Below are 17,642 nucleotides of genomic sequence, written 5' to 3'. Positions count from 1 at the left end.
CAATCCTCTTCTGAAATTCACTAATAGTCCTCTGGACAGGAGTTTGGGCTGGAGTGGGCTGCTCCCCCTGTACAGGAACCTCTCCCGGAGGACTAGAAGTAGGTTGAACAATCTCTCCCCCTGACTCAAGGGGAGGACTAGAAGTGGGTTGAACAGACTCAAGATAAACAGGCTGGAGTGGAGGTGGAGAGTCTACAGTCAACACATCTTCACTTACACTCTCCCCCTGAAGATGTGGGGACACATAGTAGGAGACACTCTCATGAAACACGACATCCATGCTGACAAAGTCCGGCGGGATGGGGGGTGATAGCACTTATACCCCTTCTGTGTAGCTGAGTATCCCAAGATAATGCACCTAAGACTACGTGGATCAAGTTTGCCCAGGGACCTGGTATCCCTGGCATAGCAGACGCAGCCAAACACTTTGGGTGGAACAACAAATGAGGAAGAGCCAAGTAATAGCTCAACAGGGGTTATAGAGTTAAGGACCCTACTGGGCAGCCTATTAATCAAATAGGCTGCAGTGAGGATAGCATACCCCCAATAAACGGAAGGGACGTTTCGGGCAAACAAGAGTGCACGAGCGACCTCCAAGAGGTGGCGGTTCTTCCTCTCAGCCACACCATTTTAGGCTGGAGTATCAACACAGCTGGTTTGATGGAGGATCCCATGGGCAGCCAGGTCTTTTTGGAACTGACCTTCCATATACTCGCGCCCATTATCACTGCGTAAAATTTGAATAGTGGTCTGAAATTGAGTTTTAACCATCTGGTGAAAGTGTTGAAAACATGAGGAAACCTCACTCTTATTGTGCAGAAGATAGACCCAAGTAAACGTAGAATAGCAGTCAATAAAAGTAACATACCACCGATGCCCCGAAAGTGAAATGTTCCTACTAGGACCCCACACATCAGAATGAACAATATGAAATAAAGAAGCTGATCTTTTATTGGAAATGGGATAAGTTGAACGTGTCTGTTTGGCCAAGACACAAGGCTCACAAAAGAAGTCTTCTTTATTACAAGAATTACCTAATGCTAGAAATAAAGTAGATAAAGTACCTAAAGGTGGATGTCCTAGTTTAGAGTGCCATATGTGTAATTCAGAAGAGAAAGATGCTGGGGAACAAAGCCGAGATGGTAAAGCCTGTGTTGATGCAGGGTCTCCATCAAGCAGGTACAATCCGCCATGCAATTTACCCGATCCAATCGTCTTCCCCGAGTCCAGTTCCTGAAAAACACAATGAGTAGGAAAGAAAGTCACTTTACAGTTTAAGGATTTGGTGATACTGCTAATGGAGAGAAGATTAGTGGTGAACTTGGGTATATGTAGCACTGAAGATAAAGTCAGAGAAGGGGAACAACCAATGGATCCTTTCCCAGATATGGAGGAGAGGGACCCATCAGCAATTTTCACTTTGTCCTTACCAGAAGCAGGAAAATATGTGTTAAAAAGGCTGGAGGAACCTGTCATGTGATCAGTAGCTCCAGAATCTATAATCCAAGGAGTGGAAACTACTGATGCACAATGACCACCAAAGGAAATACCTGTACGGGCAAAGTAGGAACCTGAATTGGCAGCAGATGTAGTGGGGGCAGCAGATGTGTTCAACAGACGGCGGAGAGCTTGAAGTTCGTCCTGGGAGAAACCGATGTCAATAGTGGGAGCTGAAGTTACACTTTCAGTGTGATTGGCCATGTTTTTAGATTTAGCACGACCACGTTTGCTCTCAAAATCAGCAGGCTTCCCATGAAGTTTCCAACACTGAGCCTTAGTGTGATATGGTTTGTGGCAATGATCACACTTCACAGGCTCTTTAGTAGTAGCAGTAGCAATAACATTATCAGCAGAAGTGTCAGTAGTAGTCTGTAAAGCTGATCTGGCGACCTTAAGAGTAATCATCATAGTAGCCCTCCTTGTCTCTTCACTGTGTACGTATGAAAAGGTTTCCTCCAAAGTGGGGAAAGGAACTCAACGAAGAACCTTTACCCGAATAGGGTCATAATCATCATTAAGTCCAGCCAGAAAATCATATACCCGAAACTGATCCACAAAGGTATGGTAGGCAATAATATCTGCAGCAGTGGTAGGCTAGAATCGAGCATAGTGATCCAGTTGCTGCCATAGGCATTTGAGGGCAGCATAGTACTTAGTGACTGTCATCTCCTTCTGAGTAGTGTTTTGAAGAGTCTTCCTGATCTCATAAACCTGAGCACCATTCCCTGAACGACCATAAGTATCCTTGACAGCAGTCCATATCTGAGTGGCAGTGTCAAGGAGAAGGTACTGACTAGAGAGGTTAGTGGTCATGGAATTCAGAACAAAAGACATCACCATTGCATCATTGGCAGCCCATTTAGTGCGGGCAGCCCCTTCTTCGGTGGGTTGCTTGGTGGTACCAGTAAGGTGGCCAGTGAGTCCCCTGCCAGCAACAGTCAGGGATAATGATCCGGGCCAAATAAGATAATTGGTACCATCAAGTTTGATGGCAGCAGCATAGGGCAGGAAATCATTCTTGGTCTGATCTCCTCCAGAAGCAGCTGAGGTAACCTTTGAGTCACCCATAAGTCAGCAATGCAGATTGCAAAAAAACAAACTGATTTTCCAAAAAACTGCAGAAATCGATCTTGAATTGGGCAGAATTCTGATCTTCAAAAAACAGCAGTACTTTGGTGTTGAAACAGTGTCGATTGCAGTAATTGAATCAGGGAATAATCCCTCAAAAACTTCCCAAACAACAGCCTATAATAGCCAAATCGATAAGGTGTCAGGGTTTTGAAAAACCTTGACAGTTGAGATCGATAAGAGAGGAAGTAGGCTGCAGCTTTGAGGTCTTCAACCAATTTGAATGAAGATATGATAGTTGCTGTCGATAGGCCTGCAATGATGCTCCAACAGAAAACAATCGATCTCCCACTGTTATGAGATCAATTTCCACAAGAGTTGAAGCAGTCGCAAATCGCAGAGATGAACAATGGCAGCAGCTATCGATCTGATTTAGGGTTTTAAAATTGAGGTGGGATAGAGGGCAGCACTCGAACCATTCTTGGATCACCTCATGGGTGCTGCCCTAGAAGGGTTTAGGGTACCAAAGAAAGAGAAAGAAGAGAGAGAGAAAAGATCGAAGAATGGAGAAGAAGAGGGAATCGATGGAAGGGGGAAGGGGTTTTTTTTGAAAATCGAGAAAGGCTCAAAACCCTAGCTTTGATACCATGTTCAAAACTAGAATTCCAGAATTGAGAATAGCTTGAATGATCTGATCGATCACCCCAGCCCTTTATTTATAATAAAATCTAGTTACATAAGAGATACAAATCCCCCCAATCCTATTCTTACTAGGAATTCCCACTAGAACTAGGAATCCCCAATAGGAATCGTATAAGGGGGAAAAAACAGAAATAAAAACACAAAATAGAATGCCCAAAAAGTCCAGAATACCGTGGGGGTATTCTGGTTACATTATTCAACACTTTTCCAACTTACGATTGAATCAATTCGTACTAGAGCAAACATGGCCATGGCAATTACATATTCAAGACTAGAGTACGCTTGCCAAATGGAAAAGTTGCTATTTTATTCATTGATGAAGGGCAAAGCGACAATTTTGTCTCTCATTCCGTGGTGGCGATGTTGTCAAAGACCAATGAGATCATCATTGAGGCTGAGGATGATGTCTTCGTCAAATTCTCAATGCCCCAGTATTGTGAGGGTGCTTATTGTGAAGTGTTCGATTCATCTAAGCGCATCATTGAATCGGTCGAGAGTGTTTGGAAACACGTAAGGGTGTAGTTAATCGTGATAGCAATTTGTGCATCCTAAAGCCTTCTCATCTACAACAAACATTTATTTTAAAAGGATTGGTTTTCGACGTATGTTTGGAGCCAAAGGAGGCTGCACCAACAATGCAACCACAAAAAGAGCTGAAAGGGTCAATGCAAGAGTAAGACTGATTTGATGTGGGACAAAAAGTAACGTTCAAGGGAGATGAGACGGTTATTGTGGGTGAGGCAATAACAAACTATACTGCTGCAATGGGTGTTCATACTGAGTTTGTTATTCCCCACATATTTCATGACGCAGGTGAAGCATCAAAGTTTCATCTTTTGGATTTTGTTCGAGTTACAGACAAGGAGCTGCAGGCACCCGTTAAGGTGTTTTTAATCCTACCGTTCTACAAAACTCATGGACGAGTTTTTCTCAGCACCGGGGTAATTGATGCAATAGTGCCTCCGTGGATCTGCCCAAACCCGTTTGGAAGTCTAGACTGAGAATCGGGTCCAAATCTGATTTGGGTCTAGTAGGATATTTAGGCATTAAAGTGGGTTATATTTTAATCTCTTGTATTATTTTATTCTGTTTTATTTTGGTAAGAAGTTGGATATATTAGTAGCAACTAGGAGAGGGTTTGATATTATTTTTAGTTGGGTGTGGGTTTTCTGCTGGAATCAAAGGGATGGATGGGTCGATGGGTTGCTGCAGTAATGTGCAGCACTGGGTTTGGATGGGGGTGAGGCTCTGAGAAGGGAGATTTTTTTTTGGTTACTAGCAGAGTAGTAACTGGAAAGAGAGAATAGGGAAGAAGAAGAATGTGATGAGAGAGATTGATAGAGAAGGGAATGAGAAAGGTTGATGGGGGGGGGGGGGAGGAGATGGATCCTTCGGCTTTGATACCAAATTGGTGGAGGGCCGGTAGGGAAGAATTGAATACTGGGAAGAATTTGGGTAGCAGGGGAGAGAGAAGAATCACACAAGGAGAAGATCGCACAATACCAAAGCTGCACTCATAAACTCAAGCTCAATTCTTCAAATTTTCAAATCTGAGCTTACTCTACGTATTACATGAATATAATGAAAACTCCATTACATCAAAATAGAAACCTTGCAAAATGGAAACCAACTAATAGAGGAAACTATCCAAAGTAAGCTATGACTCAAACAAAAAAACTACCAAGAAAATCCTACGTAGTCTACCCAACCTTCTTAAACAAAGAGAATTAATTAAATGAAAATAAATCTCCTAAGTAATCTACCAATCCTTGCCAGACCAGAAAACTGATTTAAGACCGGTTCTTGGTTTAGGCCTCCAAAGTGGTTCATCACAATGGAGCAACCTTACCGTTGCACCAAGGTCCGCCACCATCACCACAAAACAGAATATATACTTCTGTTAATATTTTTTAGTGGCAGAAATACTTTTTTTTTCCAGTTTTGCCATACAACAATTTTTTTTTGGTATAGAAGTATTCCAAATTAACAGAAACCCCAAAAATTATTTCTTATTTAAAAATACTAATTTGGAATAGAAACTTTGCCATACAGACCCGGAGTCTACCCTAGGGAGTTCTACTGCCACATGCCTTCCCTCCTTTTGCTGATGCTGTACGTTGGCTAGGGGTTGAAGACAACCACGATTGTGAGTTGTTTAAACCCCTAGTTATTTAATATTCAGAACTACCCCTGGGCCCCACCTTGAATGTATAGTTGTCAAAGGCATCTAGGGACCTTGATAACTAGTGTCGCCTAGGCGGTGCCTTGATCTCCTTGGTCGCCTTGCATCCAGGCCACCAACGCTTTGGGTTGTCTAGATACCGTGACAACTATGCTTTCATGACTTACCCATTTCGATCCTTTAGTGTTCTTATTCCCAATTTGACCCTACTCTCTATTTTGCAATTCCCATTGTATTGTGTCTTCATTGTCTTCCTAAGTTGCCTAAGATTCTGTGTAAATTACCCAATTGCATCGCCCTTTTAAACTTCAGTTTATTTACAGAATTTCCATTAAGCTTATTATTGGAGTTGTTTAGGGACTTGGGTGCGCCCGTAGCAATCCCAAACGGGGGTTTTGAACCCAGGATTGTGTCAATTTCAACTGTGTAGGAGATGAGTGGTCAATAAGATTGTTCCTGCTTAAACATGCCCACATTCATTTCTCATGCTTCCTGTAATTGACCTGTAGTCTTAGCCTCTCAAATAGTTGTCAGTGTCTAGGCAAACCTAGGCGTTGGAAAGGTCTGGATGTCAAGGCAATACCAGCAAGGTGCCTAGGAGACACATTGACAGCTATGAGCTCTCATGTAATTCAAATTGTTATTGGCAGAACTGGGTAATTCTAAGTGGGCCACTGGGCGTAATTACATATGGCACATGAAGTATTTTTGTACTCATTCAATAAACATTAAGTGTGAAACACTGAATGGAATCTGACTTCAGATTTTATCCCAAAGATTTGATTGACTGAAATTACGGGTGATACTCTCCTTGATTTTTTTTTTCCTGATTGACATTAAAATAGGTATGTTGTGTTGGTACTTTGTCACTGCTGTTATTATTTATTATACAGCCCAAGCTATAGTTACGGAAAATGGCCAATGTATATGAACTCTATGCTAGACTCCATGTTTTGTACCATTGACTAGGGAAAGTACCAACCTAGGTTTCCAAAGAAGAGGTGTTTGAATGAATATGAAGCTGCTTGTTTTCATATTCTCAGCATTTTTGGATCCCATATTTATTTTATATGCTGCAGTTATATGAATCTTTGTTTTTCTTTATCAGGATGGACCTGATATCCTAGTTTGTGATGAGGCCCACATGATCAAGAACACTAGGGCTGACACCACCCAAGCTCTGAAGCAAGTGAAGTGCCAGAGAAGGATTGCATTAACTGGATCACCTCTACAAAATAATCTAATGGAATATTATTGTGTAAGGATCCTATGTTTATGTTTGAAATATAATTTTTTATGTGCTTTTGTGATTCCCTGTCATGATTTTCCTTGTGGCATATTGGATGGACAGATGGTTGATTTTGTTAGAGAAGGATTTCTTGGTAGCAGCCATGAGTTTAGGAACCGGTGAGAATTTTGCAGTCCTTTTCGTCATCCTAGTTTCTTGTTCTGTTCAAATGGTTCTGTAATTTTTAGTTTGAATATTTTGTTTTCTCCTGCTAATGGAGTCCTATATGCAGGTTCCAAAATCCTATAGAGAATGGTCAACATACTAATTCTACATCAGTTGATGTAAAGATTATGAACCAGAGGTCACATATCCTCTATGAACAGTTGAAAGGATTTGTTCAAAGAATGGATATGAACGTTGTGAAGAAGGACTTGCCCCCCAAAACTGTGTTTGTAATTGCTGTAAAGCTTTCTCCATTACAAAGGAAGTTGTACAAAAGATTTCTAGATGTGCATGGGTTCACAAATGACAAGGTTTCTGGTGAGAAAATAAGGAAGCGTTCCTTTTTTGCTGGATATCAGGCATTAGCTCAGGTATTTTGTTTAGAGGAAAAACAACCACCCCGGGTGCCCTAAAAATTGTTGAAGTGATGTTGCTACTTGTCTTTCTATTTATTATTCAAGTAAATGTCTTTTTGGTTTTAGATATGGAACCATCCTGGCCTCTTGCAAATGGCTAAAGAACACAGAGGCTATGTAAGACAGGAAGATGCTGTGGAGAATTTTTTTGATGATGATAGTTCCAGTGATGATAACATAGACCGCGAAACAGTAGCTGGAGGTACCGCTTCTTGGTATTTTCTGTGTTTCATAGAGTTGATTCGAGAGCATTTGTGCCTATGGTGAACTGTTGTTCCATATCTTGCCAAATTTAGTGATTTTTTTTTTTTTTTTCATTTCCATTTGTCTTTATGCATTTATTATGATTTATGAATTGCTACCAGAGTTCTTTATCGGTAGACATACAGCCTTTAAATTCATGGTCTCTAATTCTTATTTTGAGCGTGGACAAAGGCAGAGATGCACAGTTAGGTGTATCTCTGTTTTCTCTGGAGAGTAAGTAAATCCTTTTTTTTTTTTTTTTGGTGGGGTAGGATGGGGCTGCAAAGGGTGTGTCTTCCCTCCAGAGTGTCTGCCTGCATTTAAAATCATCTCTCAAGTCAATTACATATCTCATATGAGGAATGAAAGAAGGGAGGAAACAACTGTTGGATTTTCATTGCCATTGATGAGTGTCCTATTGACAGTCAAGGAGGCTTAGACTGTTTACAAAATCCAATAGTATGTTCGGGTTGGATCCACTAGTACAATTACACTGCAGGGAGCCTAAATTTGAAGTCTGTTGGATTACTACTCTGGTTTGGCTGTACACGTATGGTATCCAGTGTTTTAGTAATATGTCTATCTTGTTTCCAGTTTGGGATAGATAATGCTTGGCAGATAATTTCTTACTTGAATCAAATGTTTGTTTATAAATAGGGCTCTGAACTCTTTTGATTAATCAATTAGGGGATGCTCTGATTCTTCTCAGTATTTTCTTGTGTGGGTGTTCTATCCTTTGTGTCCTACTTCATTTACTTCTTTGAAGTTTTAGTTAAATCGTGTTATAATTCAAGGAGGTGGCAATTAACACAATTTAATTGAGCTCATAAGAATTCAGAAATATATAACTGAGTTATGTGAGCTCCAAAAAATTAGAGTTGAAAGATAAAAGTGAAAATATCAATTTGGTTATTTTTCTTGACAAATAGGATGAAGTTGTTAATTGACAGTTATATGTTGTTTATTGTTTTCTTTCTTCAACATCTCTTATTGTTGGTATCGTAGTTCCAGATTTTGGTTTCGAGCCTGAAACTGAAATATTTTGACTGAAACCAAAATTTCAGTCGAAGCCTGGACACTTTTTCCAGCAAGGTTTGATGATGGGTTTCTAGGGTCAAATTACCAAATTAGGTCCTGAAACTTATAGGAAACCCTAGTTTAGGCACTCTAAACATAGTGGAACCATTAGATTTTAAAAATTCAAACCCAGAATGATAGTTTGACTTTGGACCCTAGGTTGGTAATGTATGCTGTAAACATTCTCTAATATGGCCTATTCCACACTGTTTTTTTTTTTTTTGGTGAATAAAAATGCAAAACTAAAAGGGAAGAGAAGGGGGAGGGAAGAATACACAGGGAGAAGGGGGGGGGGGGAAGCTATACAAAGACCCAAGCCCTATAAGGGCGGGCTAGGGGTCTGAATAAAACAAACATCTAAGCTCCAAAAGGTAGCAATGTGCCTATTTCTAGGAGAGTCCACAAGAGAGCCAGAACGAACAGACTGCAGTTTAGTGCTAACATCAAAGAAGATGGCTTTCCAAATCTTGTCAAAAGATCCAGAATTGGAGGTCCATCTTCTAAGATTTCTCTCCAACCAAATATGGGAAATGACAGCCCCTAACACAAGTTTACCTGCTGAATCACGGATGGAACTTCCAGAAGAGGTCATATCCATCCAAAGCCATTCGCGGGAGAAAGGTAAAGGTCTTCTCTGGCTGGGCCAAATGGAGAGAAGGGCTTTCTTCCAAATAGGGGAGGAGAAAGGGCAAGAGAAGAATAGGTGGTCTACGTCCTCAACACCGTTCCAACAGAGGGTGCAGGCCGGGGTAAACATGGATGTGGCGGTTCAGAAGGAAAGCTTGGGTGGGAAGGCAATTGTTCAGGGCACGCAAAACATTGAAACTATGATGGGGAATGTGACCTTTGAACCAAATGAGCTTATGCCAGAGAACCTTTGGAGCTTGGAAACGAACAAAATTCCAAGCCGAGCTGGTGTTGGGGAGGCCATTGGTGGAGGGGTTACATATGGTCTTATCCAATTGACTGGAGGAGGGGGAGGGATGCCCAGACCTGGGCAAGACAAGGGGGAAAGGGGGAGTGGGGGGGACCACAAGCCGTCAACAATAATGAAGGATGGGGGGAGGACTTGGGAATACCAGAAGAGTAGATGGAGCGGGGGCCAAGGAGATTGTAGAGGACACCGGAAGAGTGCCAAGGGTCCATCCAAAGAGAGGAGGAGCCGTCAATGATCTTAAGGGAGATGGCATGAAGGGCTAGAGGCCGATGGAGGGGGATTTTGTGCCAAAGCGTTGAAGTGTCCATCGGAAAGGGGACAGTCCATAGGGAATCCTTTTTGAGGAGATGAGAGTGGATCCATTGAACCCAGTTGGAGTCATGATTAGTTGTGATTTTCCAGATGAGCTTGAGAATGCCAACCTTATTATAATCACTAATCCTACGGATCCCAAGGCCACCTTCGGATTTGGGGAGACAGATGGAAGTCCAACTGGTAGGATGGATGAATTTGGAGCATTCTTTCCCCTTCCAAAGAAAGGCACAAAAGAGGGATTCCATGGCTGAGATTGACGACTTAGGAAGCCCAAAGATGCCGCACTGATATATGTAAGAGAATTGGAGGACAGATCTAATGAGCACAAGCCTACCAGCAAAGAAGAGGAGTCTGCCCTTCCAAAGCTGGAGGCGCTTTCTAATGAGGTCTAGCATGGGGTTGCAATGGTGGGCAGTCAACCTAGCAGGGATGAGAGGAAGACCAAGGTATTTGACAGGGAGGTGGCCGAGGGAGAATCTCGTCAGGCGGAGAAGATTCTCCTTGACGGAGTCAGAAACACCAAAGAGGAAGATAATGGACTTGAGGAGATTGATCTTAAGCCTTGGGAGGTGTTCAAAGAGGTGGAGAGAGGACATAATGGAAGAGATCGAAGAGGGATCGGCCTTAGAAAAGATCATTAGGTCATCAGCAAAAGCAAGGGGGGTAGAGATTAAGAGCCTTACACTTGGATGTCAATCTTCATAAGAGCAGTTGGAGAGTGGGATTTACAGTCGAAGTCTCTGACAATTTCAAAGCAAAGGAGAATGTTGTCAGCGATGCTTCTACCCGAAATGAAAGCTGATTGATTAGGGCTGACCAAGGAAGGAATTTCCAACTGAAGATGGTTGGCAAGAATTTTGGCAATGAATTTGAAAAGGAGATTACAGAGAGAGATAGGTCTAAAATCAGTCAAACAGGAGGCCCCAAGCTTTTTAGGGATGAGGGAAAGGAAGGTCTGATTGATCCTAGAGATCTAGCTGGGATTGTAGAAGAAATTGCAGATAGCTTTTAAAACTTCATCTTTGATGATGTCCCGACAAGTGAGGAAAAAGCCCATACTAAAGCCATCAGGACCAGGGGCCCGATTGGACTTTTGGGAGAGGACAGCTTTAGCAATTTCTTCATCCGAGACGATGGATGGGAGAAAGCCAAAGAGAGAAGAGGGAATGAATTTATTTATTAAATTCGGGGGGAGAGGGGAGGGGGGTAGAAGAGAGAGGAGAAGTAAGAGATAGCTTCAGACTTAATCTCAGGAACGGAGGAGAGGGGGATACCATCAGAAGAGAGAAGTAGGGGAATGGAATTGGAATTGGAGTTGGAGTGAGATTTGAGGGATTTCTGGAAGAAAGCCGAGTTGGAATCTCCAAGCTCAAGCCATTTGTTTCGAGATTTCTGAGGGAGAAGACTTTCCTCCAGGGCAGAAAGGGAAGAGAGATTAAGAGAAAGCCTATGCTCATCCTCGACAATGGAAGGATTAAGCATATCTAATTGGATATCAGCTTGAATGCGATAACACATGTACTTCAAGCAAAACTAGGGTTTAAAGTATCGGTATTGTCGTATCGGAAGAGTGATTTTAAGAGACGTATCGTATCATATTGTATCTGAGAGTGAAAAGATACACTAAAGTTACATATGGAAATGGTCAAGAGACATATGGAAATGCTTATGAGACAAGTATATACAGACAATATACATATGGAAATGGGCAAGAAACGTATGGAAATGCTTAAAACACTATAAATAAGTAATATGTAAAATATATCATTTAGAAAAAGGAGACAAAGTACGATGAGACAAGTGCATTAGTTTGATTATATATAAAGGAGGAGGTTTCTTACATGTATTAATACCAAAAATTGTTTAGTTATCATATTGGTTAGTATCATATTGAGTATCGACGGATATGGAACGATACTTGAAACTATGAGTACAACAATTTAAATATGCATTAGGAATGAATAGACATCAAATTATAAACCATTTCATAAATCATACATCAAAGATTGTTTGTTACAAAGAGTCAAATATATCGGAGTTGACAATACAAGCAACAAGTAATGTAGTCCTAGATTGGTAGAAGACCAACTAGGAGCCAGTAAACCTGGATCATATGAACTGGTGGTCCGATTAGGTCAAAATAGGGTTTTAGGTCAAAATTAGGGTTAGGTTTTGAGGTGTTGGTTATGCTTGGCAGGTGTAGGGGAGTCTATCAATGAAGGTCCTTAGATGTTTTGATGGATGGAAGCGTGTAAACTAGAATAGGCAGCCAATTAGGGTTAGGGTTTTGGGTTTTGGAAAAGAGGAAAAGATGGATTTCTAGGGTTTGGCTGGACAGAAGTTAACCAAACTTGAATGGTTTTCTTAGGAGGGTATGAGGGATAATTGGTCAGATTTGTAGACTATTCTGACGGTTAGTTTGGGCTGCGCAGAAACTAGGGTTTTGGGTTTTGATTTGAGATGGGGGGAATTAAGCTTTCAGTAGTTGGAATGGGCAGCAAGGGAGATTGAGTTCTCCTTATGGGCAGGGGGTGTTGTGGTTGAAGTTTGATGAATTTCTGATGGTTGGTTATGTCTGGATAGAGTAATGGTTGCTGGGAAATTGAAAACAAAAAGGGGGAAAGTTAGGATTGGGGATGTAGAGGATTAGAAGAAGTATGGGGAAGGGGAATGTTTCAAACTTACTGTTGTGCAGGGAATCCTTGGCAGCCGCTTGTTTGAATGCAAAAGTTGAATAAAAATTGAATCTTGGATAGGAACTTGAAAGTATAACTTGAGAGGAACCACTCGGGCTTCACCCCGCAAAGTGTTGATTGGATCAAACACCAATCCCACCAACGAATCACCCGGGCTTCACACCGCAGGGTGTTGATTGGATCAAACACCAATCCCACGAGCCTTGATCAAACACAAGACAATCTCCAAAGGAGAAGAGAAGTTGCAGCAGCTTGCAAGAGCAGATTTCATAAAACAGTGAGTTAAAGAGGAGCCCCACGGTTATTTATTTTTATTTGCCAAAGGCCTATGTTCCTATGCAGCCTAGGAATAGGATATCCCAGACTTGGTCTAAATACAAAACACTCCCTCTCTAAAATTCGTGTAGAGGTATGGACCTAAAACATCATTTAAGTTAAAAAGATTCTATTCTAAAAGAATATTCTAAAATTAAATTGGACCAGTGGTTCAACCGGTTCAATTTAAAACACTAAAACATGAAATTAAACCAAATATAGAGCTAATCCCCCATATGCAACTTATGTACCCCTACTTTAGGTCCATAAAAGTGGCCTATTACATTGAAAACCCATGGATCAAAGGCCCAACATGTATATAACCTAACCCTAGACTTATTCCTAATAAAAGAAGCCCAATTTGGTGATAAATCTGCATAAAAAAGTCACCCCTATGCCCATCCTAGAGTCCTTGAATCCGAGTACAACATCGAGTTCTGAGAAGGATCAAAACTACCATAATGTTGCTGCTGCTGCCAACCAGCAAGTGTTTATCCTCTTTTTTTTGTGCAAAAAATTAGTTTTTGGGTAAGTGATAGACCTCAAAGTTTGAATCTTGCACAATCTTCCAAGAATGCAGCGAATCATCACTTCCACTGCGTTTGTCTATTGCCTAAGTTCTTGTTCCAACCTCGAAATTTCGGTCAAAATGTGTGCAGTCCTTGGTATCGCATAGGGTTTTGTTTCGAGCCCTTTTGAAACCGAAATATTTTGCACAGTTTCACAAGATTTCAGCAAAACTGTGTACCATGGTTGGTACTTGGTAATGCAAAAGGAGACCTCGAATTAGGGAAACCAGCAGAAAAACGATTGCAGCCAGGATCAACACAATAAGGATGAACAAATTGAATAACTGAGTTTTATTGCTTTATTTATTTATTTTTTCTGTTTACATAAGAAAGAACATAAATAAAATGATAACAAGAAGAAGAAGGGGATATAGATAGATGAAGGGGGGATAGGGGTAGGAGGGGGTAGGCTATCTCAGCCTTGGGTCTCTCACCCACAACTATCTCAGCTGTTGAACGCAAGTCTTCTCAGACCAAACACTTGCAAGCAAGCAGTGGAAATTCCATTAATCAAGTCTTTATTCAAGTACAACTGATGGGGCCTATTATAGCTTGGCCTAGGCTTCACACAATAGAAAGTCTCAAAAATAGAAACCAAATCAAAATAGAAACTAAATCTAACTAAAAAGAAACAAAGGACTGAAATAGAAACTTCTAAATAAAAGCTACGCCTACTTTCTAAATCTGAAATTAGAAACTAGTACTAACTTGCTAAAACTGAATTTAGAAACTATCTAATCTCCTATTACAGCCAAACTGGAAAATAGAAACAAGGCAAACTAACATAGCTAAACAAAATGGGAACAAAGTTGTCCATATGTTCCCCCAAATCACTGTTCACATGAACAGTAACTTTTTTTTTTTTTTAAATTTCTTTTTTGGTCTCTTTTCTTCTTCATGCTTCTCTCTGGGCTGGGGCTGCCCTTGGTGATGCTGCATCGAACCAACAAAAACTTGCCACATCATCAGACCAGGCTGCCTCTCACAGCAGTCGAATCCCACAACCTTGCTGGGCTTGTTTTGGGGCTTGTTCCTGCGGGTACATATGGACTTGTGATCTACATCACTTGGTAAGTTAGTTTTTCTCATTTTCTAAATAGAGCGTTTTCTAAATAGAGTGTCACCTAATCTAGTGCCCGACGGTGGGGGTTGGACAGGCCCCACCTGCAGCAAAGGATGTAATCAGATTCAATGAGATATTTACTATTTTTTATTTGGATATTTATCTGCTTCTTGGCATAAATTTGGATTTTTTTGACCTTGCAGCAAAGGATATAAACAGATAGCCACACACACACACACACACACACATATATATATATATATATATATATTTCCATTTTTTAACTTTTTACCGTTAATTATTTTATCACTCTTTTTTTACCGTTCATTTTCTTCTGATGTTTACTCTCATCATCTGCAATTTGCAATCCAATCTTGAAATAGAGCATCAGAAATGGATTTAGAATTTAATTTTATTTCTGAAGACCCTGGTTCATGGGCATCAACTGAAATTAATGAAGACAATTCAAAATGGTGGTTGTTGGATCTGCATCAGAAATTCGAACTTCATTCTACCCAGTCATTAGAAATGGGTTATGGTGGTCCTACATCACTTGAAATGAGAGAACCGTCTTGGCTCTTTTCGAGCACAGTCTCTTTCTTTTATTGGATCAATTTCCTTGCAGAGCCGTACTCTGGTCTGAACAATTCTTTTATGGAGGGTTCTCGTAATTCAGGCAACACACAAGATTGGGCATTAAATGCAAGCATGGATGAACATTCTAGCTCTGGAACCAGTGAAAGACTTCCATCAGTCTAGCAGCAGACGCGAGGGGTGTTAGGGTCCCAACTTTGTCTCCCAACTTTCTTGGTACCCCTGAATTGGCTGCCCCTGTCGGCTCTGCCGACGGTGAGTGATGTTTCTTGGGGCCGAGACGAGGTTATCAGGAGAAAGGTTGTTTAACAAGGTTGCAGAGGTCGATGATGACATAAACCCTGCCCACCCCTTCTACAACCCCCCCCCCCCCCCCTTAACCAGTAACTCCAGCCCCCGCCTACTCCTCTTCCCCATGTCCCCCTCCCTGCAGACCACTCCCACACGGCCCTGCCCCAGCCCCCGCCCCGCCCCCCAACCTACCTGCCATTCCCATCCCACTTTGTGATCCTCCTCTGCCACGGCCTCACAAATCTTACAACCATAACCCCCAACTCCATTGCCAACAGAGAGAAGACCTATAGTCGGAGAAGCAAAGAAGGATTAAGTGGTCGGAGGAGAGAGAAGAAAGGGGGAAGTTAGACTAGGTTGTGAAATTCTATTAGTAGATAGTGGCCCACATCATTGTATAAAGAGCAAAAATGTCCGGTTACAAATTCTGTTTGTATCCTGCTTGGTTACAAACAGATGCACCCATTTCTGAATAGTTAAACTATTAAATTTATAGTCATTCATGGCGTTTATTCTTTCACTAATTGGTCGATGCTAATGTTGGATTTCATTTGAATATTCTTATGATGCCTTGGATAGTAATAGTTCTGTTCATGTTCTAAACAGACAAGGTGAGGAGCAAGAATGACTGCATGGATAAGAAAAGTGATAATGGCTTTTTTCACGAGGTTTGAGCAACTTGTTGCACATCTCTCTTCTAGCTTCGTTTCTGTATGCTGAAGTCATCACAATCTTTATTTTCTGGATCTTATATTAGGCTTATTCTTTTCTGTACCACCAAAAAAATGGACATTGTTTTAGTTATTAATTTATTTTTGCACAGATTATTGTGAGATTTGTTTGCAGTGGACACGTCGTTGTATTATTATCCATCTGGTATAAGCTAGTTTCCTCAACGATTTACAGTTAACATATCTTTAAATGGGACACCAATCTCTGATTTTCTTTGATGTGAAAACTTAAGGTCAACCTGATTGACTCAAACGTTTCAGTCCCCAAAAGGAAGTCATTTTAGCTTATTAATAAATAACAGTATGATGTAAAGCATAATTAAGAACTACACTTTAGCTTTGCTCCATGAACTAAAGATTTGTTCTGATTATACTTGGATGTAGTGTTTCTTGCACGTGCCTAAACCTACTAGTCTGTTGAAATGTGTTAACAGAATAGGATTAGAGAATGAATGCTTAGATGATTTAGTCATCCCAAGCACATCTTTATTTATAATCATAATGAAGAATGAAACAATTGTACATTAGCAATGTGGGACTAAATCACATGTACGAAATAAATAAAATAACAAAAGAAAGAGGACCAGAATACCCCCACGGTATTGTGGCCATATAGCTAACACTCCCCCTCAAGTTGGTGCATATATATCATGCATGCCCAACTTGACTAAGATAGGATGAAACAGCTTGCTACTCAGCCCCTTAGTGAACACATCAGCCAGTTGATCGTGGACTTCACAAAGGGAACACAAATGAGGCTGGCTTCAAGCTTCTCCTTGATGAAATGACGGTCAACCTCCACGTGTTTAGTACGATCATGCTGGACAGGGTTATGAGCAATGCTAATGGCGGCTTTATTATTGTGACAATAAAGCATCATAGGAAGATGAACAACAACACCAATATCCTGCAATAATCCTCTAAGCCACAGAAGTTCACAAATTCCTTGTGCCATTGCGTTGAACTTGGCTTCAGCACTAGACCTTGCCACAACATTCTGCTTTTTGCTACGCCATGTGACAAGGTTCCCACCCACAAAGAAACAGTAGCCAGAGATAGATTTCCTGTCAGGAGAACCAGCCCAATCGGCATCAATATAGGCTTCAATCTTCAAGTGACCATTGGGAGATAGAAGGATTCCCTTTCCCGGAGCAGACTTCAAATACCTCAAAATACGACGGACTGCATCCATATGAGAGGAATAGGGATCATGCATGAACTGACTCACCAAACTTACAGCAACTGCAATGTTAGGGCGTGTGTGAGAAAGGTAGATTAGTTTGCCCACGAACCGCTGATAAGCACCCTTGTCAACAGGCTCACCCTCTTTCTCCCTAAGTTTTGTAGTAGCTTCCATAGGAATATCTGAAGGATGACAGCCAAGTAGCCCTGTCTCAGTCAATAGATCAAGGACATATTTTCTTTGAGAAAGAAAGATGCCCTTTGAAGATCGAGCAACTTCTATCCCTAGAAAATATTTTAGGGGACCA

The 17,642-nt window shown here is 41.2% G+C and overlaps 1 protein-coding gene across 5 annotated transcripts in view; it reads left to right on the top strand.

Annotated features, from left to right (window-relative positions):
• Positions 1 to 17,642, top strand: part of LOC122653578 (protein CHROMATIN REMODELING 20) — a 117,927-nt gene that overhangs the window by 53,641 nt on the left and 46,644 nt on the right. For all 5 annotated transcript variants that reach the window (XM_043847456.1, XM_043847453.1, XM_043847455.1 and 2 more), the window contains 5 exons: positions 6,561 to 6,710; positions 6,804 to 6,859; positions 6,973 to 7,276; positions 7,388 to 7,523; positions 16,028 to 16,089. In XM_043847456.1, coding sequence (XP_043703391.1) covers positions 6,561 to 6,710; positions 6,804 to 6,859; positions 6,973 to 7,276; positions 7,388 to 7,523; positions 16,028 to 16,089 — 708 coding nt within the window. The remainder of the gene's footprint in view (positions 1 to 6,560; positions 6,711 to 6,803; positions 6,860 to 6,972; positions 7,277 to 7,387; positions 7,524 to 16,027; positions 16,090 to 17,642) is intronic.

The sequence above is a fragment of the Telopea speciosissima genome, chromosome 3 (genome assembly GCF_018873765.1).
Source record: "Telopea speciosissima isolate NSW1024214 ecotype Mountain lineage chromosome 3, Tspe_v1, whole genome shotgun sequence".
Taxonomy (NCBI): Eukaryota; Viridiplantae; Streptophyta; class Magnoliopsida; order Proteales; family Proteaceae; genus Telopea; species Telopea speciosissima.
This window is presented reverse-complemented; position numbering and strand designations above follow the sequence as displayed.